General features: G+C 38.5%; 3 protein-coding genes across 5 annotated transcripts in view; all 3 read right to left on the reverse strand.

Moving 5' to 3' along the window:
• Positions 1-1,434: 1,434 nt before the first annotated feature.
• On the reverse strand, positions 1,435-9,520 carry fcer1g (Fc fragment of IgE, high affinity I, receptor for; gamma polypeptide). Its single transcript, XM_042401237.1, has 5 exons — positions 9,287-9,520; positions 3,727-3,821; positions 3,120-3,161; positions 1,983-2,006; positions 1,435-1,843 (listed from the first exon to the last, which is right to left on the reverse strand). Exons 1-5 carry the CDS (start codon positions 9,351-9,353, stop codon positions 1,790-1,792), a joined length of 282 nt encoding a protein of 93 aa, XP_042257171.1. The 5' UTR covers positions 9,354-9,520; the 3' UTR covers positions 1,435-1,789.
• A 215-nt stretch (positions 9,521-9,735) lies between these two features.
• Positions 9,736-18,397, reverse strand: ndufs2 (NADH:ubiquinone oxidoreductase core subunit S2). Its single transcript, XM_042400267.1, has 14 exons — positions 18,254-18,397; positions 16,984-17,087; positions 16,154-16,344; positions 15,321-15,441; positions 14,718-14,830; positions 13,987-14,061; positions 13,581-13,658; positions 13,379-13,464; positions 13,044-13,163; positions 11,483-11,612; positions 10,988-11,083; positions 10,553-10,636; positions 10,075-10,132; positions 9,736-9,961 (listed from the first exon to the last, which is right to left on the reverse strand). The coding sequence occupies exons 1-14, from the start codon at positions 18,358-18,360 to the stop codon at positions 9,924-9,926; spliced, it is 1,401 nt and encodes a 466-aa protein (XP_042256201.1). The 5' UTR covers positions 18,361-18,397; the 3' UTR covers positions 9,736-9,923.
• Positions 18,398-19,440: 1,043 nt separating this feature from the next.
• The window catches only part of kirrel1a (kirre like nephrin family adhesion molecule 1a), a 32,614-nt gene continuing 24,572 nt past the window's right edge, over positions 19,441-27,482 (reverse strand). Inside the window, exons 11-15 of one of the 3 annotated variants that reach the window (XM_042402069.1) lie at positions 27,073-27,289; positions 26,517-26,621; positions 26,060-26,187; positions 25,667-25,780; positions 19,441-22,026 (exon numbers count right to left, since the gene is read on the reverse strand). In XM_042402069.1, coding sequence (XP_042258003.1) covers positions 21,340-22,026; positions 25,667-25,780; positions 26,060-26,187; positions 26,517-26,621; positions 27,073-27,289 — 1,251 coding nt within the window. In that variant the 3' untranslated portion in view covers positions 19,441-21,339. Of the gene's footprint in view, positions 22,027-25,666; positions 25,781-26,059; positions 26,188-26,513; positions 26,622-27,072; positions 27,290-27,482 lie in introns of all 3 variants that reach the window. The other 2 variants (XM_042402070.1, XM_042402068.1) reach the window with 2 other exon arrangements.

Consider the following 27,482-nt stretch of genomic DNA (forward strand, 5'->3'; position numbering starts at 1 on the left):
CAGCTCTATGCTTCATACAGGCAAGTTTACATACTTTACAGCACTTTGAGTCATTTCTTTCATTGCTTTTAGGCTCTCCCTGCTGGGATTGAGAAGTGTGTGTATACCGTGGTGGAAATTAAATAAGTACATTTCCTCTTGAGTATTACTTACTTACTTGAATATTTCCATTTGATGCTACTTTATACTTCCACTCCACTACATTTCAGAGGGAAATATTGTATTTTCTACTCCACTACATTTATTTGACAGCTTTAGCTACTTTTCATTTGGAAGATTTGACACAATGGATAATATAACAAGCTTTTAAAATACAACACATTGTTAAAGATGAAACCAGTGGTTTCCAACCTTTTTGGCTTTTGACATCTTACATAAAGCAGTGTGTAGTCGGGGTCACATTTCAGATGTCTATGAGTTGTTAACAGCTCCACCAAATAGCGATTTTCCCTCTAAACTTCTCACATGCTTTCATTTCAATAAATGTTCAAATGATCCAATATTTCACCAAAAATCAAAGATCACAGAAAAAGTCAAAAATCTGAAAACAAATTTGTGAATCAGAACTTTGTTTTTTCTTCTTTTCTCTCCCATTAATCATCTCATGACCCCTCAGATTTATCTAATGACCCTTTGGAGGGGCCCGACTCCTAGGTTGGTAACCACTGGGCTAAACTAGCTAACTTTATATAGTAGTTCAAACTAGCTCCACCTCCAGCAGCTACAACAGTATTATGCTGCTTACACACTGGTGCTTCAGTATCAATAATCTAATGATGTCATATATAATAATATGTCAGTCAGAGGGACTAAACCGCTACTTTTACTGCAATACTTTAACTACATCAAGCTCATAATACTTATATACTTCTTCTTAAGTAGGATTTTTATTCAGGACTTTTACTTGTAATGGAGTTTTTTTACATTGCTGTATTGGTATATTAAGTAAATGATCTGAATACTTCCCCCACCACTGTGTATGTACGGACAGGTAAGGACCATACCAAAGACACCATCACTGCCATCGTGTGGTGTGTAAGAAAACTGCTCAGTAACTCTGAGGCTTTACTAAAAAAGAATGAGTATGTTGCATTTTTATTTTCCCAGCAGCCTTTCAATGCATCTCTCTGAAAGTACACCATGACAGTTTTAGAGCCATTTTAGCTGTAAAAACAACACCATCTTGTTTTGTGCTGTATAGAAATAGGCAGATTTTAACCCCTTTCATAAGTAAAATGTGATGGTACGCAATAACACAAGTGTAGCTTTATGAGTCTCTCATTGGCTCACATTCATATGGAAAAAGACTGACAACTGTCAAATGGCCTGAAAGAGAAAGTGTGTTGGACAGTGTTTTGCAAGAGATCAGGGCCAGTTAGCATTTTGACACAGAAATCAGCTACATGTTGAACACAACAAAGATGAACCTCAAACAAACATCAATTCTCTTTTTATTCATCAGTAAAATATAAAAAGTATCTGAAGCATGACAGTTATGATAATATGTCTGCATAAAATTAAATACAGGCAACAGAGCAGTAAAAATATCTTATAGAACAAAGGCAGAGCATTTCTAAAAAAAATTTCCCTGCTTGGACTCAACTTCTCTATTTTCTGTCTCGTCCTTCTTAACTTCCCATAAGCTCTACAAAAGCAAAAGAGAAATTAACACTGGTGCACAACATCTTACATTCTCTCAAAATCAAGGCAGGGTAAGATATGCAATATTTAAATACAGAAATCAAGGTATTCAAAGGAAAATATCTGTTTTGAAGTTTCATTCATCATGTTACTTCTTCATGCCAATTGTTTCATATGTGTCCTGGGCACGAGGAGTCAAACCCTGGGAGGAAAACAGAATAGATATTCAATGAGTAATACTGTATAGGCTGTAATTTACTAAGAATAATAATGATAATTTAACATTTCAGGAAGCAGCTTCCCTTCATCTCCTTTACATCATTCATGGTACAAAAACTCACCGTATAGATGCCCTCTTCCACATTCTGGCAGGGGAAGGAAAGAACCATATTAGAGACAGTGTAATTGTAGGAAGACACACATTGTGACAAGATCTTGGTAAATGGTTGCAACAGGATGCACGTGAATGTACTTTTGACACTGTAAAAAGGAAATATGAGAGTAGGCTCTATGAGAACTATTGCAAACTGAAAGCAACACATGAGATCTGTAGACTTTAGAGTGTGTGTTTGGGTGTTTCACAGTGGGTTAGGCTACGCGCTGTTTGTGGCTGGTGATAATAATAATAGAGAATAATAAGAGAATAAAAAAAGAAGAGCAGTAATACAGCAGGTCAACTAAATGAAAAATTCCCACACTCTTCTGTGTGAGCAGCAAGTTAGCTTTCATATCAAAGAATATGCATACCATGACCACAAATTGATGAACAATAAGGTTGTTGTTAAAGCTGGTATTTGTGTTTTTATCCAATATTTTGAAAAATTCCATCATGTCATTCAGGTTTGGCAATTAAAGGGGTCCTCCTACCATTTAGTATTAAACTTCCATATGATTGGAGAGATTGATTTAAAGAGAAAAAAATCAATAAGATAGGCTAACTTTCAGTCCCTAGTGTGGGTTAAGCCCCAAAAACACTGGATCCTACAGTTCCCATAAAGCAAAAGATATTTGTTAGCCAATCCCTGCCTGTTGAATACAAAGTATTTTCAGCCTTTCTATTAAAAGTCTCCAAAGAAAAATACACAGTATACAGACTTTTAATTGGTCTGTGATAGGACAGCTGGTTAAGTCTGACTGCTTTTTGGGGGTCTCAGTAAATTGAAACTTTTTTAAAGCAGAGATAATTTATATTAGTTTACTTTTTACAAAGAGCTGCTAGTGGAGGGTATTTGACATGACAAATGGTGGGCTTCCTGTAACTGTTCATCTACTGAGGTTTGAGCTGACCAGTGAGATTATTTTTGCCTCGAGGATATCTGCCTGTGGTTTGTCGATTGAAACTCCAGTTTGCACTGTGGTAAATTACATGTCTCTGCAAGTGAATTAGTGTTTTTCTGCACGTATTATAGGCTACATGTCACATATTTATGTCTATTTTAGTAATGTTTGTACAGTTTTTTATGCATGTTCATTCTTACTTGTTTGGGTTTCACAGCTGCAGCCTCCCTTGCATTGGAGATCTGTTGAAGACAGTCTTAAGTGAGTGACAATTGAAAGACCAACATATCAGGCTTACTATTAATTTTACCATCCAATTGTAGCTGTATTTATCATATGATTTTCACATCATATCCATTTAGTTTACTAGCTATAATAATATATTGATAGTACAAGCAAAGTTTGTATTCTCTTAGGCAAAAGTCAGAAAAACAAAAAAGTTCCTACCCTCTTGTCACCTTAATTTTAGTCAACTACTGACTACACACATATTCATTCTTTTTTCACAAGCATACAGAACATACAGCAGAGACTATTGATGACCATGTATTCAACAAATACAGACATTTTAAGACTTTTATACTTTTAGTTGCCCTTTCATTTGTACCATGCATTATTTTGCTGATGACATCATATTTTATATTTAAACATTAATAATGTACTACCTTTTGTCTTTTGTCAGCTAAGGAATTGTTTCCCTTGGTTGGTTATTTTCTTGCATATATCCATACTTTATGATACATTTATGAAAAAGTTAAGACTGTGTATGTGTATGTTTCTCTAAAGACAAATGTGTAGCATGCTAACCTTGATTCTACAGTAGAGAGCTGTCAGGATGATGCCATACAAAAACAGGATGCCATCCAGCACATAACAGATCTCAGGCTCCCTAAGACTCGCCTCTGTGGAAGCATGAAAACATGAAAAAATTTTGTTAGGAGGAAAATCATAATAGCAGCACCTTTATCTAAGCTGATAATGTAGACAACTATCAAAAATTCCAAGTGCATGAAACAGATTCTTGGTTCTGGTGTGACCAAAAATCATTTGTCTCGGCTCTGGTATCCTGTAATGTATCTGTTGTTTCTTGTTGATTTTTAGTGCAACACACAAAGCAACAAACCTTTTGTGGACATATTTCACACGTCCCCTGTGGCGATGAGGCTGTTTTGTTGCCATTTACAAAATAGTATTATTGAGTAAGGCGGTGTCACCATTTCAGATTGTGAAACAAACAGCCACACCATCCATTATATAGGAAACCAAAGTGTTCAATGTAAACTATTTATATTATGATTCATACTTATATAGTCTGTGGAGAAATATTTAAGGGTGGATATGGAGGAAGAATCCAATGATAACTGTGATATGAATACATAAAGAAAATTAAAAATCAAAAATGGAAATTTCTCATTTCTGATTACCTAATCAGTAATTACAGAAATGTCCATTTCCATATTGAAGAACACTTATGCAATATAATACTTATTAATGTAGTCCAAAAAGCTGACTTGCAGTCAACCTCCCCTCTGGGAAATGAATATCACTCATAGACTAATCTTTTTACAGGCACAGGACATCCGGCCAGTAACGATACAGACGTGGGGCTTTAAATAAGTACATTAACAGGGCTGCACAAGTAATTTGGTGCATGAGAGGATTCATTATTATTCCAGTAAAGATTCTTGTATTTGAGGCATACTGAATGTAGAATATATACTTGATATTTACTTTATGTTGCATGTGGAGGTCGACAAGCTTTTACAGATGACAGTTTTCATATCGATGTTGTTTAAACTAGTTTTTTATCAACATAGTTGTTGTTTGTAATGCAACTCCATAAGGTCAACATTTCTAAAAGTTGAACGTAGCACCTGTTAAATGGATATTAAAGTACCATAAAGATGGACATTACAACCGCTATCCGTGTTAAGCCAAATATGACGTAGATATCACACTATTATGATTGTCCCCTCCAAAGTTACCGTATCCAGTACAGATGATTAAGATGTGTAATAATAAAGTTACAGAGGAAATAAGAGATGGGCGCCACCTTTATTTAAGAGAAGAGGAGGCCCCTGAGTTTACTGTAAGTGAACACAAAATCAACTTTATTTACCAGCTTGTGTGATAGATTTCTTGAAAAGCGCTGCAGGACATCTGGGCTCAAATCCATTTATAAACAACCTATTTACATGTGCAACTGCAGAATTCATGGATTACTATAAGAACCATTTATTAGAAGGGAAGTGATCAAATAGTCAATTGACGAAAGCTAAAAAACAAAGCGTGTGATGTGGAATGAGGATTTTCCACAACCTGGCAACCCAATGGTAATTTTTAATATTCCTAATGGCTTATAAAACATCAGTAAATAAATATTAACCATTAATAAAGCCCTTAAATGCTTATAAACCCTTTATAAAGGGTGACTTATCAAAAGGTGGTACCCATTTTACTAATACCATCATAAACACATCAAACTATAGAAAAGTGAGATTGAGAGTTGGGGTTTTGTACATGACATTTCTGTTCAAAATACACAAACAATTACACTAATAACAAAGTTATTAGAACTGAAGCTACTGCAACTCTCACTCCAGATTGAAATGCATGTATTAAGTGTCTAGACATGTACTTTTTATATTAACTAAACCTTGGTATCCAGCTTTTAAAACGTGCTTTTTGTCCACTTCCTGCCTTATCTAGTGTACACATCAAGGACTCCAACCACAGAGGACATTAACATGTCTTTAAGCTTTCGCACAGAGAAGAAGATGCTGCAGAAATTACAAGGCAACACTCTAGAGGGGGTCATGATTGAGCTCAAGCCTATGAAATATCTGACACTGAGTTCACCATGTAAGGTATTTCTGAAGATATCACCACATTGTTAGAATAAAAAGGTTAGCAGCAATATTGCATGATGTGAGAATGTCGCTTTGGGTTTTATATTCTAATTCACAAGAATATCTCATTTATGATACTAAATATTTATTTATTTGCTATTACTCAGGGTGGATTTATATACAAGTAGATTTTCAATGTCCCCTCTATTTGTTGCGTTATTTTAAAGTGTCCTCTTTGTGAGGGTGTTTGTTATGATCAGTTTAATAATTGCTGCATAAGAACAAAATTATGAAATTAATTTAACTGACATGTAAATTATAGTATTTGAATTATAAAAATGATCAAAAGATAATCCCAGTTAATATATATATACTTGCCATTTGCATATTCATGTTTACATTAATCTGTCCTTCTGCCATATTCTATCTAACAATTGATTTTCTTCAGCTTCAATGTTCCATTACATGATCAAATTTACTATAAAGATGCCTCTCTTGAATTTAAAGATGTGCAGAAAATTAACAGACAGTTCAACCCACAGAGCTGTAACAAGCTCTCATTAGTCAACTGAAAAGAGCTGCTCTACCTCACATTACCGACAACAACACTAAGAGCTTGTGGTGCCGTGAGTTAGACTTCCTCACATTTCCATTATTTAGATTAAAAAGATGACATAATGGAAAAAAAAAGAGGATAAATGAAAAGTGTCAGAGGAAATATGACAGAACATTTCAAAAACGGTACATTGCAAATCCATTTGCAAATGAATAACTTTATTCATCCTTTAAAGATAGAATAATAAAACGGAATTGTTGGCACCCTTAATGACTATATCATAATATTTCTTCCAATAGTTTTTGAGTGCATTTTCATAACATTTCAATTTCTTTTTTTTTTTTTAATGCATCACTTAATTAACGCACTATAAGATTTCCTGTGGCACATACAGTAGATAGACAGCACAAAATTGGTGTGTTATATTTTTTGGTTTGTTTCTTTGTTTCTTTAATTCTCAACTTGTCACACTATTCAGTAAGATTTGCATTGTATTGTTCTGCTTTTGACCACATGGAGATTAAATTCAGATTAATTTATATTTTAAAAGAATTTAAATGTCATCAGATTTTAATCAGTTGAGCCATTCAGCTTGACTCAGAGCATATTCTAGCATATTCAATAAACATTGTTTTGACCTCAAAGTTTTTTAAAAATTACATTTAGATAAAAGAGCCATAACATCATCTCTATAATGATAGAGATGATGACAAATGTCATTTTCAGTCCGTTCCCTTCCTTCCCACTTTCTTTCTCCTCCATTACAAAATTCAAGGAAATGAATCACTTCTATAAAATCAGTGGTCACATGATTGTTTGTCACGTAAAGAGTAACTTCCAAATGTTATCTTTCTTTTCAGAGTGAAAGCAAGACTTTGTAAGATTTAAAAAAATGTCTACTTGCTTTTTGTTATGCTCAATATTGACCGATATTGTTGGACAATTTGGATTTGTGGGTTATAGATGAACAAATGTCCTGTAGAGTCGACACAAGTGAAAATGTTCAGTTTCAAGATGATGATTCTATTTGGGTGTACTTTTGCTTGTGAGCCAGAGAGATGTGGTGTGTTATCTACAGGAACATCTCTTCTGGTTTCTGTAACTGATATGTAGCACACATTTAAAAGGAAGCAGCAAACACTGCGTAGTCCACCTAAAATAACTAATGGTCTAATATTAATGCATGACTATTATATCAGTCCCAACATATTAGGCTACCAAATATGCATTTCCGTTTTACAATCACATTTGCGGCGCCATATATTATCACTAATTTTGCTTTTTTTTCTAACAAGTAGACGCAGGACACTTTTAAAGAAGTGCACATTTGTTTCTCACTGCTCTAGAAACCTCAAACCAGACTGTATGCCATGTGTTCTGTTATGAGGATTAAAATAGGGTGATTTTTAAAGTCTGCTGTGTCTATATGCAATTCTACGTATTGCAGCAGAAGGTGTGTTGTGAAGGCCGACAAACAAGGCGGTAAAGGGGGTAAATAGAGTTACAACAGCTGCTGCCTTTTACGGGTGATACAACAAATTCACTGCTCAGTACATGGAGTGCATAGAGAAAACATGATGTTTTCAAACCTGAGATCTTTCTGTTTAAAAATGGTATACGCCACTTTGCAGGGACTTTTTTTTTTCTGCAGACCACAGATTCCAGAAGTGGGCCAAAGTCAGTTGTGGTTTAGAATTAAACTGAAATATCTCAAGTCAAACTGTCCCATAACATCTCTTACCCATTTTTGAACCCATGTTTGTTTTATGAATTAATTAGAAAATATTAATTACACCCATGTAGGGCTACAACTAATGATTATTGTCATCATCGATTAATATGTCAATTTTTTTCATGATTAATAAATTAATCATTTGGTCTATAAACATCAGAAAAAAGAGAAAAGTGCCCGTCACTATTTAGATGCAAAATTCCAAATTGCTTCGTTGTTGTCTGTCCAGAAGTCCAAAACCTAAAACTATTTCACTTACTATAATTTGAGACAAGGAAAAATACATACAACATAGAACCTTCAAATATATGGCATTAAAAAAAGACTTAATTACTAAAATAATAATAACAGATTAATTTTGTCAACCGAATAATCATTTCAGGTCTGTAACTATACTTAATTATACTGTATTATAGCATAATCTGCAGCTATACTTAACTATACTGTAGTATAGTTTAATCTGTCATTGTACTTAGGAGCCTTCCTAATGTGTTCTTGGCCTATTAGACTTGATATTAACTGACTGTTGTAAAGCTATGTGTGTAGAAATGTACAGAAAGTTGTAAAATTGGTTTGTTTCATATACATATACACTGCAAAATATATAACAAAAACAGTATAAGCGAACTAACTAATGATTAGGAACAAGTACTACTAACTGATCTGACAGACTGAACTAACACGTCAGAGGCAGGGTTGTTACCACTGTCTTAACATGTGATAGTTAAAAAAAAAAAAAAGCGGCCATGCACACCATGTTGCGCCCCTTGCCACAAGCAAAAAGCAACAAGGGCAGCTTCTCCTTTCACAGGAACTGTGATGTGGTGACTACACGTCTGCTACCTACACTTAATGGAATAAGGCCAAGTGTCAAAAAACCCTCACTGCTCTACATAGACGTACTCATCTGCTAACTTAATTTCATAGCTTTGTAAAAAATAATTTTTGGCTGGTTATGTTCTACATGTTGTATATTCAACAAGTGTTAAATCTAGTTTATCACATCAAATACTCCTCGTCTTCACCCTGTTTTATCATCTGACTTAACAGCACTACTTTAAACATACTCTCTCAAATTAGGTTATTTATTTCTAAACAGCCTTTCTCCTAAGTAAAGGTTTTCTTATCATAAATCAGCCATCACTGTGATATCGTAAGACAGACCGCCCTCAGGACTCACTGCCATGTAAAAACTTCTGTTACAAATCTAAATTTAATGTCCCAACTCACCAGTTCTTCCAAAACACATCCACAGAGGAATCGCCACCAGTAGTGGGCTCCTGCCCCACAAAGCCATGGTAACACAGGTTCAGTACGGACAACTGGGTTCCTTCAGCGGCTAGCACACAGCAAACAAGACGAGCTGTAGGTGTTTTTTCTCTGCGTTCTGGTGAAGAGTAGAGTGTTGCATATCTCATAGCCAAGAGGGGAAGTTGTGGTCTGAGCTCTACGTCCATTTGTCTCAGATCTCATCATACCACTCCCCTTTTAACATCAACCAGAGGAAGGACATTACACTGAGGCTCTGGTTTCTGCTGTCAAGTTTAATATTTGATTCTCACTCGTATTTTCAGACAGCTCAAGGAAATGGAGCATTTATAAAAGAAAAGCATTTTATGAACCTCCCCCCAAAAAACATCTTTTCCCCAATGTGAAAAAAATACAACTTAACTACTTTGCAGTTTGGTCATAAAATATTTATTAGGATTATTTGGGCATTGTACATCAACGATTACACGCAGAGTCATGAGTCTATCCAAAGCCTCACTACAGCGAATAGTGAACAGGAAGAGAACCTGACTAACAGATGTGTGAAGGAGTGAATGAATTCTCCTCTTGAGAGAATCAACACATTAGCAGCATCACATTAACGGTCAACCTCGCCAAACACTATGTCCTGTGTGCCTGTCAGAAGAAAAAGAAAAGAATAATAGGAAAAGAAAAGATAACACTTGCATTTCTTAAACATTCAAAGCAAAGATTTTTGCCCTTCTGAAACATGATTTGTACAATCTTACCAATAATGGCCACCACATCAGCGAGCATGTGTCCTTTAGCCATTTTATCCAGACCAGCCTAGAAAAGAAGAAAACATTTATTAACATGCAGAATAACTGAAGACATGCAACCACTATTCAGGGCAGATGAGCTTATAGAAAAGTTCATATCCATAATTCATGCAATTATAGCCTGAAGTTAACGCACTAACTACTCTAATAGTTTGTTTATGCAACTTTAAAGACATTTTTAGCCTTGAAGACCAAAATTCAAATGACTACGTTAAACAGTGTTTCATGTACCCATGAGCTAAGAGATGAGCAGGAAGGAGGGAGTGGAGGGTCTCTGTGCTTTTTTTAAAAATGGTTCTATAGTACTTTATAAAATGTACTTAATGAACTAAAAGTAGCCTTAAGGACAAGCCGTTAAACGTGCTGAATAATTAATATCCGGTGTGTTTAATATTTCACAGTGTCTTGTGAAGTTTTAAGTGCGCACCAAGTGAGCAAATCCAGGAGCTTTGATCTTGCAGCGATAGGGTCTGCTGGAGCCGTCTGATACCAAATAAACACCAAACTCTCCCTGCAAGCGACACACGGACACACACACACACACACACACACACACACACAGAATACACACTGGTAAGCATATTACATCACAACAAGTCCCCAAAGGCCTACAGAGGCTTCCCAGTTAATTAATGTGAATCTGAATTTCACATGACTCAAAAAAAAAAACCCTTCTGTGTACAAAGCATCTAACATTGAAAAAGTTTCTGGGTTAAAATGGTAAATTTGATCAATGAGTCATCTAAAGATTATTATACTGTACATATCAGGCTAGTCAAAGGAAAATAGCAAAACGTCTTCAAAACTTGTCAAAAATCAAACACTTAAATGAAAACTAATTTGTTGGGATGAGTGTGTTCACCTTGGGCGCCTCCACAGCTGTGTATGTAGCCCCTGGAGGGACCTGGTAGCCCTCTGTGTACAGTTTAAAGTGGTGGATCAGAGACTCCATGGACATCTAGCAGAAAGGAACAGACAGAAAAATGTTACGTGTCAGCAGTTGTTCTGATAATAATGCACACTGAAGGATGGGGAAGCTGAATCGGCGTATGTTGACTCATATGTAAACCTGAGGCAAACTAGACATGATCTTCTGCCTTGAGCACAACAGAATTAACATGCATTTTACAGAACTGGCCTAATTCTGTAAAGAGTGGAGTGTGAAGACAAATTAGTGATACCACTGAAATTTAATTAACACACACAAATGATAAAGTGTAGGGAAAAACCAGAGAAAGGAAAAGTAATTTTTTTTAAAAGATGATATAGCCTGCAGGCCTTATGAAACATCTCAAAGAATGAAAGGGAAAGAGGAGGCGTGTTGTGAGGGAGGTGCAAGTGTTCCCACTAAGCTCACCTTCATCTCAGACCTCTTGGGTGGGGCCACCTTGGCGTCGTCCACCTTAATCTCTCCTTCTGGCATTTTGTTGAGCGCCTGGTGCATGATCCTCAAGGACTGCCTCATCTCCTCTACTCTGCAGAGATATCTGGACAACACACACACATAAAGAGAGAAAATAGCTGTAAGCTACAGATGCAGATAAGACTGTACATCAGTAAATCAACCCACAAATCTTTATCAGTTATTAGTTTGTCTAAAAAATTTTTTAAAAAAGTGCCTGTACTTTCAAACAGAAAAGGTCATTTCCTTTAATTCCGTCTGAACAAATCACTTTTAATTACTGTGTCACATTCAGCTCACTTGTACTCATTTCTGAGACTGTGAGATCAATTTCGCAGTCACAGTGAACTGTGCTGGATAGAAGGCACTAACTGTGCTGCTTCAATGAAAATCAGTAGCATTAAACTCACACTACCAGCAGTGTCTGCACATAAGCTATGGTTAATTTACACTTGGTTGGTCAGTAATGTCATGAAAGCCTTTCTAATAGACCCAGCGCTAGATTGAATGTTTAAAGGACAACTCCATATGTGTTTAGCAAAAAAGCAAGAGCGCTCAAACCCACATCACTGTTCCATTTCAATCTGGAGAAAAAACGCAAAAGAAGTCGTCCTTTAAATGCACCGAACTGGGCAGAGGGACAGACAGCTGTTGTGTGTCGGGAGCCCGGAGCTTCGGGACGAAAAACACCCTACAACACCCCTGATACGGAACCGTTTAATGGCAGGAGGAGTTGATTTATTTATCAGAGTTTATTTTTTATCCTTTGAGAAGCAGTTATAATGAGTGATCAGTCCATCTCTGTGAAACAGGCTGGGAGTTTTCTATCAGTTTATATCTACCAACGTCATCAAGTAGACACCTACTTCAGGTCACATGGGAAGATGTTTTTAGAAGGTCTTGGCATTTTGACAGTTAAACAGACGTACTTTGACCAAAATTTGACCGGCCCTTTAATGTATAAAATGATGTGGCATACTTACTGTTGAATTTTATATGACACTGGCTCAATGTGACATTTATAAAATAGCATAACATACCACTGCCATTTAAATGTCTGACAAATATGTTTTCACAAGAGTGTTCAATGTCTAAATAATGTGTTTGCTTCGTAATAAATCACTGGTGGTAAGATGATCATTTTAACTGTTCTCAATAGTATTTGCGTTAACTGTCAAGGGGCCAAATGAAATGATCATCTCTTTTTAATTGGCTTCAATCAGCCAAGGACTGCAACGATCCATTTTCTAATTAAATGATAAACTCTAGTTGTATTTCATTTTCCTCAGTCGGGCAATTATGATTCGCATCATAAAAAGAACCCAATACAATACAATAAAAGACCCAATCAAAGACCCGCAACCAACAATCAAGATATGTGTTTGAGTAAGTGATGTGTCCATGCAGGTGACATGGACTAGTGCTTGAGAAACTGACTTGAGATAGAAAAGGAGGCAAGAAATGAAACTGAAGTATATGGTATACAATAATTACGCCCATTTGCAGATCTTCTTACCTGTCATAGCAGTCTCCATTGCTTCCAATTGGGATGTCAAACTCCACCTCGTCATACTTGTCATATGGCTGAGACTTCCTTAGGTCCCACTTGATGCCAGATCCTCTCAGCATCACTCCGCTGGTGGAGGAATAAGGACAGAAGCGATAAGTACCAGAAATCATACACGTTTGTGTTCATCAGACAAATAAACGCTTCTGCTGACAAGCTCTCTTTTATATATTTCAATTATTCACGGGCTCTTCATGACAACAAAAATATTTGTGAGTTTCATCGACAGCAAATTGAAGGAGAGAAGAATTAGATAAGTCTTCAAATTTTCATTAGCGGGTTACCTGAATCCATAGTTGAGAGCTTCCTCTGAGGTAACGATCCCAATGTCCACAGTGCGATTCTTCCAGATACGATTATTGGTCAACATCTGCATAGAGGACAAACAACAGATTTGAGCATTCACAGAGAGAGAGAGAGAGATTATCATACTTTGTCATGGTAAGAGCTTGTGGAGATTATTAAAAAAAATATATAGTCACACACCTCCTCTACTTCATCGATTCTGATGGAGAAATTCTTGCACCACTCATAGATGTCGTCCATCAGGCCCAGGGGCAGATCCTGGAAGACATTTAAGATGTTTCAGTACTTTAATGGTCATGTGAGGGTGTCTCCATCATCATCATCATCATGTTTAATAGGAAATATTACTTACACAGGGTTTCAGCATGCTCATGCTATTTTTTTAAAATCATAACATGTACTGTATCAAACACACATGTCTTTACACTGCATTTGCACTCATTTGTGATTGTTGCATTATATTCATTGTGTTAATAAGTTAACCAAAACCCTGTTCATGTTGACCATCATCAGGTCTGAATGTGAATACAATGGACAAACAGGTTGTACAGAAATGAGAAGAGCATTATTCAGTTAATTCTCCTACCTGATGAACACCGCCAGGTCTGACGTATGCAGCATGCATTCTGGCTCCAGACACTCGCTCATAAAACTCAAACATCTGTGAGGGAACAAAGGTCAGAGTCAACATTAAAAAGATCTACTCAGTGGTTCATGCACTGCATCTTGTAGTTGGGACTGAAATTTAATTGAAGTGTCTCTGTCATAAGAGAGAAAGAACTTCACTGATGTTCTCTCACCTTACTGGTTATCAGAATAGACCTTTAATCTCAGGGCAAACTGATTCTGTAAGTTGTTTTGGCCTGACTGGGTATCAACACAGCTGTGTGAGGAACCTGAGAAAACTTGCAACAAGGAATTTTCAGCTGAATATTTCACAAAAAGTGTTTCAAAAGGCCTTTTAGTATACATCGTTTCTCATGTAATAGCTTAAAGTTTAGTGACTCAACTCAAGTAGGTTCTGTAAACAGATGATTTCTTAATCAACATGAACGGAGCATTAATGGTTGCGGTTTTAACAAGGCACTGTGTCATTTCCTTACAGAACAATCCATCTACAGCTCATGAGTCAATGTGGGTTTTTTTGTGTGTTTTGTTTTGCTTTGCAGTATACAGCAAACCTAAGACTGAGAGCAGGCATGTCTGAACAGCATCATCCCAATAAAAAAGGTTTTAAAAACAATATGGGACAGACTGATTCTGGGCTAATTTCATCATAAAGGATTGAACACAATGTTGTGCAGCAGTGCTCCTGACCTTCTCTCTCTCCTCGAACATCCAGAAGAAGGGGGTCATAGCACCGATGTCAAGTGCGTGCGTGGTGATAGCCATGATGTGGTTCAGGATACGAGTCAACTCTCCATACAACACTACAAACAAAAAGAAAATTAACTTGATGATCAATTAATAGTTTGAAGTCATTTTTCAAAAAAGTGACATTTCATTGGTTGCAGCTTCTCAGATGTGAAGATTTATTGCTTTTCTATGTGGTCAACTGAATATCTATGGGTTTTGGACAGTTTCTTCAAAAAAATCTATTTAAATTTGCATCATTTTGCTACTTTTTGATACTCTGTACTGAATGGTTAAACAGGAAGATAATCAGCAGATAACTCAGTAATGAAAATGATGATGAGCAATGACCGTTAACGGTAACTGACAGCTACAACACAGCAAATTCATTGATATGTTGACACACACCATACACACCAGAGCTGTTCATGAACAATAAACTGTGTGCTTGTGTAATTCTAATGTTGCATCATTCCTGTCACCGCCTCTAAACGTTTTAAGATCAGTATAAACCATCCGATTCAAGACTTCAGGCCTTTTCAGGATCTAACCATATCTAATCTCTACCTCTGATCCATTGCGCACGGGGTGGAGCTTGGATGTTGAGCAGCTTCTCCACAGCCAGAGAGTAGGCCTCCTCATTACACATCATGGAAACATAGTCGAGGCGGTCGAAGTAGGGAAGCGCCTGTAGCAGAAAAAGGGGAAGTGAGGTATACAGGTCAGGGGACTTCTTAAAATTATGCAACATATGTACATTATGAACTTCATCTTACGAATTCTGTTGAATTGTTGGCTAATCCAACACACATGTTCATTTTCCCACAGTATGTTGTTGTGTGAACAAAATCTAACAATATGAGAAGTCATTTTGCAATAAGCTGTGTTACAATTTAATGTTGTGTTGTTTGAATAGACCATAAATGCTCTGTCTTTAAAAAGGTGCTATATGCAAGAATTGGCTACCTGTTGAATTCATACTACACACTCCGAACCAATTGGGAGCAGAATATCACCAGGAGGTTGGGGTGGCACTTATGTTATGCTACGTTAGCACCAAATCAATGCATTGTCAGTACTTTGTTAGCCAGCAAACTAAGTAACAAAGACTTTGTAACTAAGTATTATAGCAATATCAATTCAGTGCTAACGTTGAGCCGAAGTTTGCTTTAATTAATCTAACCTAGAAGAACTTCTTCATCCTCTCATGTTGAACTGAGGACAGACTGGACGCTACAGTGACTCTCTAACGCCTCTTGAGGAACAAGTGGTATTATGAGACGGGCTGGGATTTCACAACCGTCTGTACATGCATACATATAGGCTAGTTTAACCATTATCTAATGGATGAGTTAGAGAATACAAACACTGTATTTACAATTATGCAGTTGGTTCAGTACCTGCAAGTAGGTCTTGTACTCGATAAGTTTCTCCGTGCCACGGTGAAGCAGGCCAATATGGGGGTCACATTTCTTGACAGACTCTCCGCTGAGCTCCATCACTAGACGCAGCACTCCATGAGCAGCAGGATGCTGGGGACCAAAGTTGATGGTCAGGTTGGACACATCCTTCTCTGCAGGAGGATCTTTGTCTGCCAGAGAAAATCAAAACAATTCATAAGATGATAATAAAATGAAATCATCCAGAGTAGAGCCTTTATACACAATTTCAAAAGGCTACCTGATGCTTTCTATTGATAAAAAGATTCAAGTTCTGATTGCATACAGATAATATACAAATAAAAAATACATGGGGGAGAACCAAATAGGATTGACACACTTTCAAACGCAGTGCTAAATTAGGTGTAATCCTTATCTTGGCCCCAATCTGGCACCAGAGACCAGACCCAGGTTCAGTTTGGAACGATTTGGAGACTTAAAGCTTTACATAATGTCGAACCTGTAACCATAAATCCATAGTGTAAGCTGTAAAATGTACTAGTAAACACACAAGTATTGAATCCAGTGTGCAGTGTAGATTCTTTTGGTCACATATTAAGTCTCCACTTTAATAAATGTTCATGGACTGACAACACAAGGGACAACAATGGAAAGAAGTTCAGGACTTAATCAGTCTATCTCTGACAAAGCCTGATATGTTGTAATTCATAAATATAGTTGAATGTTGTCAGCTTCCACACTGTCTTAGTAACAAAATATTTAAGATAAAGTTAGTAGAAAACAGGAATCTTTATAATCCTTGAAATTGTAAATGCGTTTGTGGCTGGTACCATTCCATGGGGGTGGGGTCCATTTCTCATTAATGGCAGTGGGGTACATCACTGCCCCAGCAAACTGCTCTGTCCACTCCACATCTGGCTGCCATTGTTTCTGCCTGCAAAAACCAACGTGGAAAACAAGGTAACGCTGCGTTAGTAAGCCTTCAACTCTGACCCAATGAACAATAAAGGAAATGATGCCTTAATAAAGTATTCTAGTGCATTCTGTAAGCACATCACTTAGGTGTCACCTGTCTTGCATGTTGCCAGAGAGGCTTTAATCTTGCGTTGTTGAGGCTGTCATTTGGATAAGGCAACGATCTGGGAACACTACACTATCCCTGCCAACTTAATGACTGACAATCAGATCTGACTGATGACACAAGCAACAAGAGAAAATTTAGGTCCTATTGGGATGAAAAAATATCTTCAAGATATGACATGTTTATTGTCACTCCGGTTATACAAGTGTATATATATATATATATATATATATATATATATATATATATATATATATATATATGAAGACAGAATCAGTTAATTTACGTGGCTAAAAAAGAATTAACTGTAGACCTACTGTGTCAGAATGCATCAATAACATGCTAATATGTTAAAGTCCTCTTGACATTGATGTTACATAGTCAGCACTTGAAGGGCCGAAGACAATATCAGATTTTTATCTGAAATGCACAGATTCATTTCCTATGTTGTTTTTTTATGTCTTGCAGTCGTTTTTAAATCAGATATTTTCTTTTCTTATGAGCTTGGTCTTGAATTAGCTGGAACGGTTGCTTAGACGCTGTTTACTCTTCCACACTGGTCAAACAAACCGTGGTTTAATGTCCACCCTCTCTACGAGGAATTGATCTAATTTTTTCCGTAATTAAAGTGAAATATGGAACATACTCTGAGCTTACACAGAGCCGACAGGATGCATAGGGACAATTTGATAAACAATGACATGCTGGCTGATGAGGCAGCTAACTTACCGCTAAGCTAACGACATGACAGCAGGGAAACTGATATAATATGCATGGACGCCCCATCTGTTAGCGGTGACATTGCTTTTACAGTTATTTTCATATATTATAAGAACGTTTTCCATTCAGAAGGTGAGTATAAATTGTCGCAGACGACTTATGACGGGACAAAGTCGGCTTATTAGCATTCTGCTAACATTAGCCTTCTGCTGTGCATATTTTTGTGGACCTCAAGCTAAGACGGCTGATAATACAACGCTCACTCGAAGCCTCACGTTTTTATCTCCTTATTATCTTACCTGTTTTGCAGGACAGTGCAGCCAGGGCTCAGCAAACTATTATTTAATATTATTTTCGTTGAAGGACGTCCTAGTTTGGAAAGCGACCTCAACATTGTGGCCGCCATGTTGGCTGTTAGACAACCGTAACCAATGACGTAGAGGAGTCTCTTCTTTTGTTGTTTTAGAGGCGAAATGTGTGTAAAGAGTGTGAGCCTGCCACCTGTCGGTATGATGTATCCACACACATACGGAACACGTATGGCTTTTAAAGATCCCCTCCAGACATGTTTTCAGACGTATATAAAATACTCTAGTTTGAATATTTTTTGTCTGATATGTTTTTCTTTTTCACAAAAAGGTTCAATTGTCGTGTTAAAATCCCTAAAATTACATCTACTCCTTCTCCCTCATTAAAAATTCCAGAATCTATGAATATGAAAATATTATTCAAGATGTCTCCTACTTCACTGTAAAGTCCATTCTCAGTGTTTGTGTACTGGAGGTTTCAAGTTTCCACATCACACTTATATAAAATGAATATTGGACCAGGCTTCCAAACTAGTTGTGATGTCACAAATCATGCTCGTAGGCCCGCCCCTTAAAATCTGATTTTCAGTGAGCACGGAGAAACTTTCCACTTTCAGCGGATGGATGTGAAAACAGCTTTCTAGAGTCAAACTCTGCACATACATCATTCTACACAGTGAAGCACAGTGGAGGAGGACTTTAAGTATTTAAGAATTAAGAATTTAAAAATATATATAATATTGAAATATTGAAATCATATCAAATAAGGGTAATAATCTTCATATCTGTAACATTTAGCAGGTTAACAACAAGGCAAAGTAAATAATTGCCTGTAGAAAGCATTAATCCCAGCTTTTATTTATAAAGACCCTGCACTTATATAGCTTCCATCAGCTTATGCTCTATACTATTTGTAGTCTTTACCACAAATTTGCATTGAAGAAACAGGTAAAATGAATCATATATTAAAGAATATTTGATATAAATGGTAAATTAAAGTAATGTTATTCCTTTAATATACCCTATACTGCTGTGTGTAAGCGTATAACACAAAGAAGTTAACCTTCTTTCAGCCTGAATATAGGCTCCTTTGCCAACAAATGTATGTCAACATAGTGAACATTTCTATTCCAACTCAAAGACCACACAGTTCGGTTTTTATAAAAAACAGTGCTTTTATTTATGTAATACTGTGGAAAAATAATTACATACCATTTTTAAAAAATATTGAAGATAATGAAATTAAAAAATGAGAGTTTGATAACGTTCGTTGTACATCTTTTGAACAGTTTTCTCTGCTACGAAGAACAGTACAATAAGATAAACATTGGATTTTTCTAAATTCAAAGACACAATAATACAGGATACAGTCCTACCAGAGGTATAAAAGTACTGTAACAGGATTGTGAGAGAAATGATATGGACATATACTGAAACACTCACCCGCACACTTAGACACAGACATGCACACATCCATACAGGCATACTGTATACACACGGACATGCATACAATAGTCGTGCGCACACCTGAGTGAGGCGCTGTGTGTTTACAGTATGCGTCCCATGCACACTCAGTCATTCACACATCTATACAAACACACTGTACAAATCGATGTGTGCGCCAATGCCCACACACTCCCTCTTGATCTCTCTCTCTCTCACACTCACACACCCACACACTCGCAGTCATACACTACTACATGTCAATATTGTGGACAAGCCTTCATTGAACCTCTCCATACACATTCTCCTCTGGCCGTTTTGGCAGACAGACGATGAGGAATGATTGAAAATGGAAATGTACGACATGTTCTCCTATAAGGCCACTAAGTTCTAAACCCAACATCTGTGTTTTTCTCTCTGTCTGCACCAGGCTTGTAGTTTAGAGCTCAGAGAAAAAGGCCCCAGCCTACAAAAACGTCTGGGAATGACTCAAGGCCCCCAGCCTGGTTTGTAAAGCAACAGTCGCCAATAGAAGGAGCTTCTACTGCATATACATGGTCTAAGGTGAAGAACAACATGAACAATTGGCACTAGGTTTCTTTTATACACTGATATACCCTTCTGGTGTGAAATACTTCCTGAATCCTCTCAGCTTTTTGCGAGAGGAATTCAGGCTCTGCTGTTGGCACAACTCTTCTCTCTGTCTCAGTGGATATCACTCAGGCAAAGGCCCGACTTATGTGCGCTCACGTTCAAACTTTTGGTCCATACATACACATTACATGTTTTACATTGACAAAAATAATTTTGTAATGTTAAAAAATAGAATACAAAGCTCTAGTCGGGTGTGCAAATAAAAAGAAGACATTACACAGATATAGATAAGGGACGTCTAAGCATGAATACTGTAGATGCAGTGCAAAATGATGACAACCCTCCCAACCGACACCCCAGCCCCAACACCCCCACGCCGCCTAACAGAGGGGCATTCTGGGATACTATATTTATATGTGCTCTATGATCATTGAATAAAACAACCAGCAAAAAAAAAATGTTAAAATGTCGGCCAGAAATGACTTCCACTGGTTGAGGTTTCTCCCGATCAGCGTGTACCATATTTGACAGTCAATCAGTTTAGTCTTAAGACGTTCTCTCTCATCATTTACAATGTCAATTCATAGCAAAAGCTATGGGCTCCAAAGATCTGTGATCTCTCGTCCTCTCTCTGGTTCTTGCTCTCTTTCCCAGTCTTGATTGTGACTTGCGCCGTCTGCTCTTTCAGAGCTCAGATATACAAACACATCGGGAGTGAGGGAATTCAAAATTGTGTGGAATTTCCCTTCCCTGTCTCACTAAGACTCCTTCTTTTCCACTCGTCGCTTTTTCTCTCGCTGTGCCTCTGTGTTTCTCATACCCTCCCTGTCTCATGGGCATGGTCTTCTGACTCTGTGCATGGGTGTGTGTGATGTTTTTTTGTGTTCTGTAGTTGTGTTTGTGTTCAGCAGGGTGTGTCGGTGTGTGAAAATGTGTGCGTGTAAATCTGTGATTGTGTGTAGTTTTAGGTGTGACGCTATTTATAAGATGCTTCCTCATGCTCGGCTAAGACTGTGAGGTGTTTTATGCGTCTCTCTGTCTCACACGTGAGTCTGCATCCTCTGTGTGTGTCGGCTGTGGGAGTAGTCAGAGTGTTGAGAGGTGTAGGAGAAGCGAGTGGAGCTGCCGTACTTCCCTAGTCCAGTCTCTGATCCCGAGGGAGCCGGACCCCCGGGACCCACCCCGGGACCCACCCCAGGACCCACGCCAACCCCAGGGCCCCCTACCCCGGATCCAACCCCGTACATCTCATAAGATGGGCCAGCCTCCAGTGGTGCCAGGCTGGATGGGGCGAAACCCATGCGGTAGGTCTGGTAATGCGAGGGGTATCCATAGTTGTCGTAGGCCAGCTGGGAAGTGGAGTCCAGGAGGCTGCAGTCTCCTGGGAAGTCGCTGGCTGCAGGGGCGGGGTTGGGCGGAGGCTGTTGGCTTTGGCCCCCACGGGTGAAGGTGTTGAACTGGGCGTAGCTGATGTGAGACAGTCTGGAGGGGGGTCGAGGGTCATAGCAAGCCTGCGGGCGGCCAGGGGAGGTGAGGGGACCCGGAGGACCAGGTGCTCCTCCACTGGCTGTGGCTCCCGAGCCACCGGCGCTGCTGCTAATTGATGCAGCTCCCCCTGGTGTCCCTGTGGGGGAGCGGTAGTCAGAGTAGTGCATGGTGGAGCGGGAGGCAGGGCGGCCTTCGTCGTGGGTGGAGGCGCGCACGTTATAGTAGCCATTAGTGGGGTCCTGAAGAGACAGACAGAGACAAAACGCAAAAGACAAACACACAGAGTGGACATTACAAAAAGGTATAATGAGGCTTATAATCAAAATACATTAAATTACATTCCATAAAAGTTAGGTCAAAAGGGCTCTACAATAATAATGTTTTACTCTTTCCTGATCCCGACAGAGAAATTCTCTTTTTCTGAAGGTCAGAGGTCAGTCAGTTGCACCCCCCAAGCTGTTCAGCATTCAGGTCCAGTTTTATTAAGACTGTTATGTGAGGGCGTTTTGCTCCCTTTTTTGTGACTCAGCTGCTTAACCTAAGATCAGCGTTTTTGTTCTTTTCAGAAATTTATGCAAATCAACAACATGGATCAAACAAATCCTCAAAAATTGCAACGACACCAACTGCATAAGCAAATGACATGTTTCAGCTGTAGGAGTAATCCACCAAGACTGGCATCCTGGAACACCCTCTATAATTTTAGTGTTCTAAAATAAGATTTGAGGTTACGTTAACTTTCAAAAGATCTTTTATGTAAATCTATTAACTTTCAAGAAGAAAATCAAGCATTTTTTTGTATATTCTGTCATGTTTCCAGTAAGAGCGCCGTCCAGACTCAAAACCTGCTTAGAATTAGAGTGTGGTGTGGAAACTGTGATACTGGTTTCTTTTTTCAGCCAGTTAACAAGAACAAATCTGAAATTCTGATTTGGTCATTTTTGCTCAAAGCTTTCATGAATGTAAGCTTCCATGTTTTACTCCAGGACACTCAAGCAGGGTGGATCGCTGCCAACATGCTGGGCTGACCCCAGGTTGTCTGGTTGAAGGAAGGATGCTCTCCCTGCTCACTACACTCTCCCGCTGCCTGCTCTAATGGTGCCCTACTGCTATTTCTGACATGATTCTGTCATCTCATTAGCCCCTTTTATACAGCCTGTTCAAGGCAGGAATGTTCCGCCTCACCGTTCGGTATGAAACGTACTAACACGGAATGGGGGGGCACTGTTGTTCTGCCGTTAAGCCAGCAGCGGAGGTAGTCACAGAGCCGAATCGATGTCTGTGTAAAAGGGAGAGCCGGCATGGCGGGACAGTCAAGACTAGACGTCACGCCTCTGATTCCGGAACGCTGGCATGCTATCTAAAATCACACTGGGGTGGCATTATATCAGCTTTGGTTCAGTGTAAAAAAGCAAAGCCGGCGTAATGAGGGGTCTTCCTTATGGCAGTATTGCAGGATCTCTGTTTAAAATGGGCTATTGTCTCTCATGTACCCAGACTCCCCACCCCTCCACCCCCACCCAACTTAGTTTCAATGCTTTGGTGCTTCAGGCAACAGAGCAAAAAAAAAGTCTGGCTGAGGCTGTTGTCGGGGTGATCTAACCACCTCCTGGGGTGGATTCATGTCTGTGTTTCTTCAAAGTGATCCAAGGCAGCACTCCAGCTAGAGGGGTGGTGTGTTTGCCCTCACAAAATATTCATGGGGGGGAGTTTCAGCAGAACATTTTGGCAGCTTTAAGCGTGAAAATACATTCATCACCCAAGTCCAACCCTACGGTGTCAAAATGTATAAATGATTCATGCCAGCTGAATGGGCAGAATATGCCTAAAATTCCCTTTGTTTGTTGTAATTTCTTTTTTCAACTTGAGTATTTTTTCCTATTTTGTCATTAAACGTCTCCATGATGAGTTAACCAGCATGCAAAGTAATCAGAAAAGCAAGTTGCCTCACAGTTAGACTGAGAGTGACGGGCAGAGAAGCTCCAGTAATTGAAGAGAGGCCAACTGCATTGCAAAATGTTTTTCTCTTTAATAGCCTACTCTAATATTCTACCACATCTTTACTGCAATGGCCATTCTAAGTTTAAATGTATCCTATAGACCATTTGTGTGAGAGATTTTGATGAAATTTTGAAACATTCTGATAAAAGACTTGTGAAATATGAATGTTTTATGAGGTATTTAATCTCCTAAAATATATTGTTTTCCCCTGTGTTCCCTCATAAGTAGCTTTAAGGTTGGAGAAAACCTCTTATTCCACAATGTTTGGCAAAATCACACATATATATATTCTGAAGTTGAAACAAGCAAGTTGTTTAAAAAGAAAACTATATTGGATACCTTTAATAACAATTTCTAACAATTCAGTGCTTCTAAAACACCATAGTAACAACAAAGCACAACAGTGAACCCAAGCACCTTTGTAACAACTTCTGCAGGATTGATAAATGATTACACATTTTTCTCCTGGCACCAGTTTGATAACCAGTTTAGGTGAACTGGGACCTAGCTGCTAGTTTGATTCTGTTCCCCTTCTTTCAGATTTCCATTGACAGCATTGACAGTTTATTTTAGCAGTTCACTGTCAAAAACCAAACTGCAATCTATTCGAATCCCTCCTCTTTGGCTGTATTCGAAATCACATACCAATGTACTACCTACTACATACTCAGTCAGTATATACTGCATATTTTCTACTAAATGAACCATTAAGTATACTATTACCAGCAGACTGTTCACACTGAAGTATACTCAAGCAAGACAGTCGTGTGACTGCATCACATGACTGACAGCTGGTCAGACGTTACTTGGATAAACTGACCAGATATTGGGAATCTAAATGGTTACTTGCTTGAAAAAAATATAAAAATTTAATAGTGACATATAACAGCTTTTAGCCATTACACAGTCTCAAGAGATGCAATGCATTTTGGGGCAGCTGAGTATGTCCAGCAAGCTCACGTCACATACTCAGAAATTCTTGCTAATCTAGTATACATTGGTCTATTTGTCGTGTACACAAAATCCACATACTATGCAGTTGGAACGGACACATTCATACACATTAATACACATTCAATTTGACGTCATACTTAGTATGAATAGTACGTTAGTATGCGATTCTGAAGACAACCTTCATCTCATTCTGACTGTTCCAGGTGCACAAAGAGGAATTTTAAAAATGGCATTTCTGATAGTCAGTGGAACCTATAAGGTCAAACTATTACAAAACCTATAAAACATCAGATTAATCTTTTTTGCAGCGGTGGTTATGTTGCAATGACCCTTCTCTCATCATGGCAACACTTGTTTTCTGAAAAGAAAAATCAATTCTTGTCAATACTACCATTGACCTGTGACTGATCACCTTCATTACTATGGCAGGGATGGAATACACATTTTTGAGGTACCACAGTCTTTCAATAGAGTTCATTTGGGATTATATACTTATAAATGACGGTTTACATCAGTATAAAATTTTAGCATTTGTTCTTTTGATCTTTTTTCTCCGTGGTAGATACTCTCAGCGTCATCCTTAGTGACCACACTGTACATCACTGGATGAAGTCATCACTCACAGTCACCATGTCAGTAATGATTAGGATATTTGCAGCCCTCTGAGGTATAATTAGAATGAAACCTTGCCCCAAAAAACTCCACATGACATCACTGCCTTTGGAACAATTTGTCAATGTTTTGTTTATTTCAACTTTAATTTGTATATATCTGGGTTTTTCTACTTTTTTCTATACCGGTGATTGTAACCCTTCTCTGAAATTGGAATTCAAGAGTCCTTTAATAGATAAAGAGTCAGTTCTTTACATTTTAGTGACAATCTGCTTCCTGAGTTGATATAAATGAATAACTGTTTGAGCTCACCTTTAGATCATATTCCTGGCGGGTGTCCAGGGTGTCACTGCGGAGGTCAGACTTGAGCTCTATGTCATCTTTAAAGGGCTGATTGGAGGGAGAGAAGGACACAGAGGGGAGAAACTAAACCGTCAAACAACAGAACAAAACAAAAAGGAGGAGAGGAAGTGCCGTAACAAAACAGAAGAGGGAAGGAGGCAACAGAGTGTGACAGGAAAAGAGAAAATGGAATTAATAGTGTTAAAAAGGAGCGATCACAGGGGAAAGCACAGAGTTTGTTTTTAGTCAAAAGGTACAGTGTGGCGTAGGGAGAGGTTACTGAGTTAATCTGAGGTTTTTTCTACAGCTACAGGCTGTGTAAACAGTGTCCAGCCCGAGCACACATATCCCGCTGCTGCTCACCGAGTACATGGCCTTGACCATGCGCGAAGCCGTGGACACGCTGCCGGAGTCCTCCTCTAAGCTGTGGGTCTCCTTGTTTATCGTCTCCACCTTGATGTCGGGCTTACCCAGCGTGACCCCGCGCCGACCTGGAAGCAAAACACGGCAAGGTTGAATACAGCTGGACACACGCATCTCGGCCGGCATGTTTTCATGAGCGCGAGGAGCAAGTTCAGAGGGGACCTACATCCATATGGTGGAGAGGAGGTTGTAGGTTTTTGATTCTATTTGATTTGCTGCAGGTTATTTAGTCTAGTAATGAGCATTTCAACCTTAATCCTCTTAAAAAATGTATGAATTAAAAATAACAACATTCACCATGAGTAAAGCACTGTAGCTGCATGAGAACTGCTGCTGTTCTTGCAGATTGGGTCTTTATAGTGTATGTGTTAAGCACATGGAGAGTATGACTCACTGCCTTTGCGCTGCCGGTAGAAGATAAGAACGAGGACTAGCAGAAAGATGAACAAGAGGATGGTTGAGCCCACTGTCCCACCAGCTATTATCCCCACTGGGACCTCCTCTGAAATGAGGGATTGAGAGAGAGACACACAAAGACAGAGACAGAGGAGTGGATTGAGTTAGGGGTGCAAATGTCTGTCTATATGTGCAAAAATAATATCTTAATGTAATAAATACAACTATCTCATGAAACTAAATCATATAAGAGTGGCAATCATAATATATACAGTTTTCTGGAGAGTCAATAGAGAAACCATGTAAGGATAAAATAACAGAAATGTTTTAATAGATTTTTTCTTTTCTTCTCAGGCATTTTTGTAAGAACTAACATTTAATTGTTACAACCATCTTTCCAAAAAAGGCAAGAAATGGTGTAATAACCAATTTGAAGTTGTGTAAGCTTTGCCAAAATACTAAAATTGTTTTCTCCTTTGCTATTTCCCTAATCAAACCACAGCATAATATCTTGTCACAAACTCTTTAAACTGAAAGATACTATATTCACAACACACCAGTCTCCTCCAGTGTGATGATCATGGTGCCTGGCCCGAACGCGTTCCAGGCCGTGCAGTTGTAGGTGGACAGGAAGTCGGACTCCATCACGTTGTTGATGGTGAGGGTTGAGAGGACGCCGCCGCCCTCGGCTGATGGTTTGCTCTGCTCCACTGTGTACCTCTCCAGCAGCGTCCCCTTCTCCTTCTCCCACACGTTCTCCTTCCACGCCCACACCTGCAACGCACACACACACACACACACACAGAGGAGTTCATATTACATTTTATCACAATTTGTTAATTGGAGTAATGATAATAATAATAATAACAGTGAATTTGCATTACAACACTTGCAACTGAACATGTTTTCTGAACAGGATTTCATCTAATTGAATTATTACTATAACAGTAAAACCAATCCACTTCAA

The sequence above is a fragment of the Thunnus maccoyii genome, chromosome 22 (genome assembly GCF_910596095.1).
Source record: "Thunnus maccoyii chromosome 22, fThuMac1.1, whole genome shotgun sequence".
In the NCBI taxonomy this organism is placed as follows: Eukaryota; Metazoa; Chordata; class Actinopteri; order Scombriformes; family Scombridae; genus Thunnus; species Thunnus maccoyii.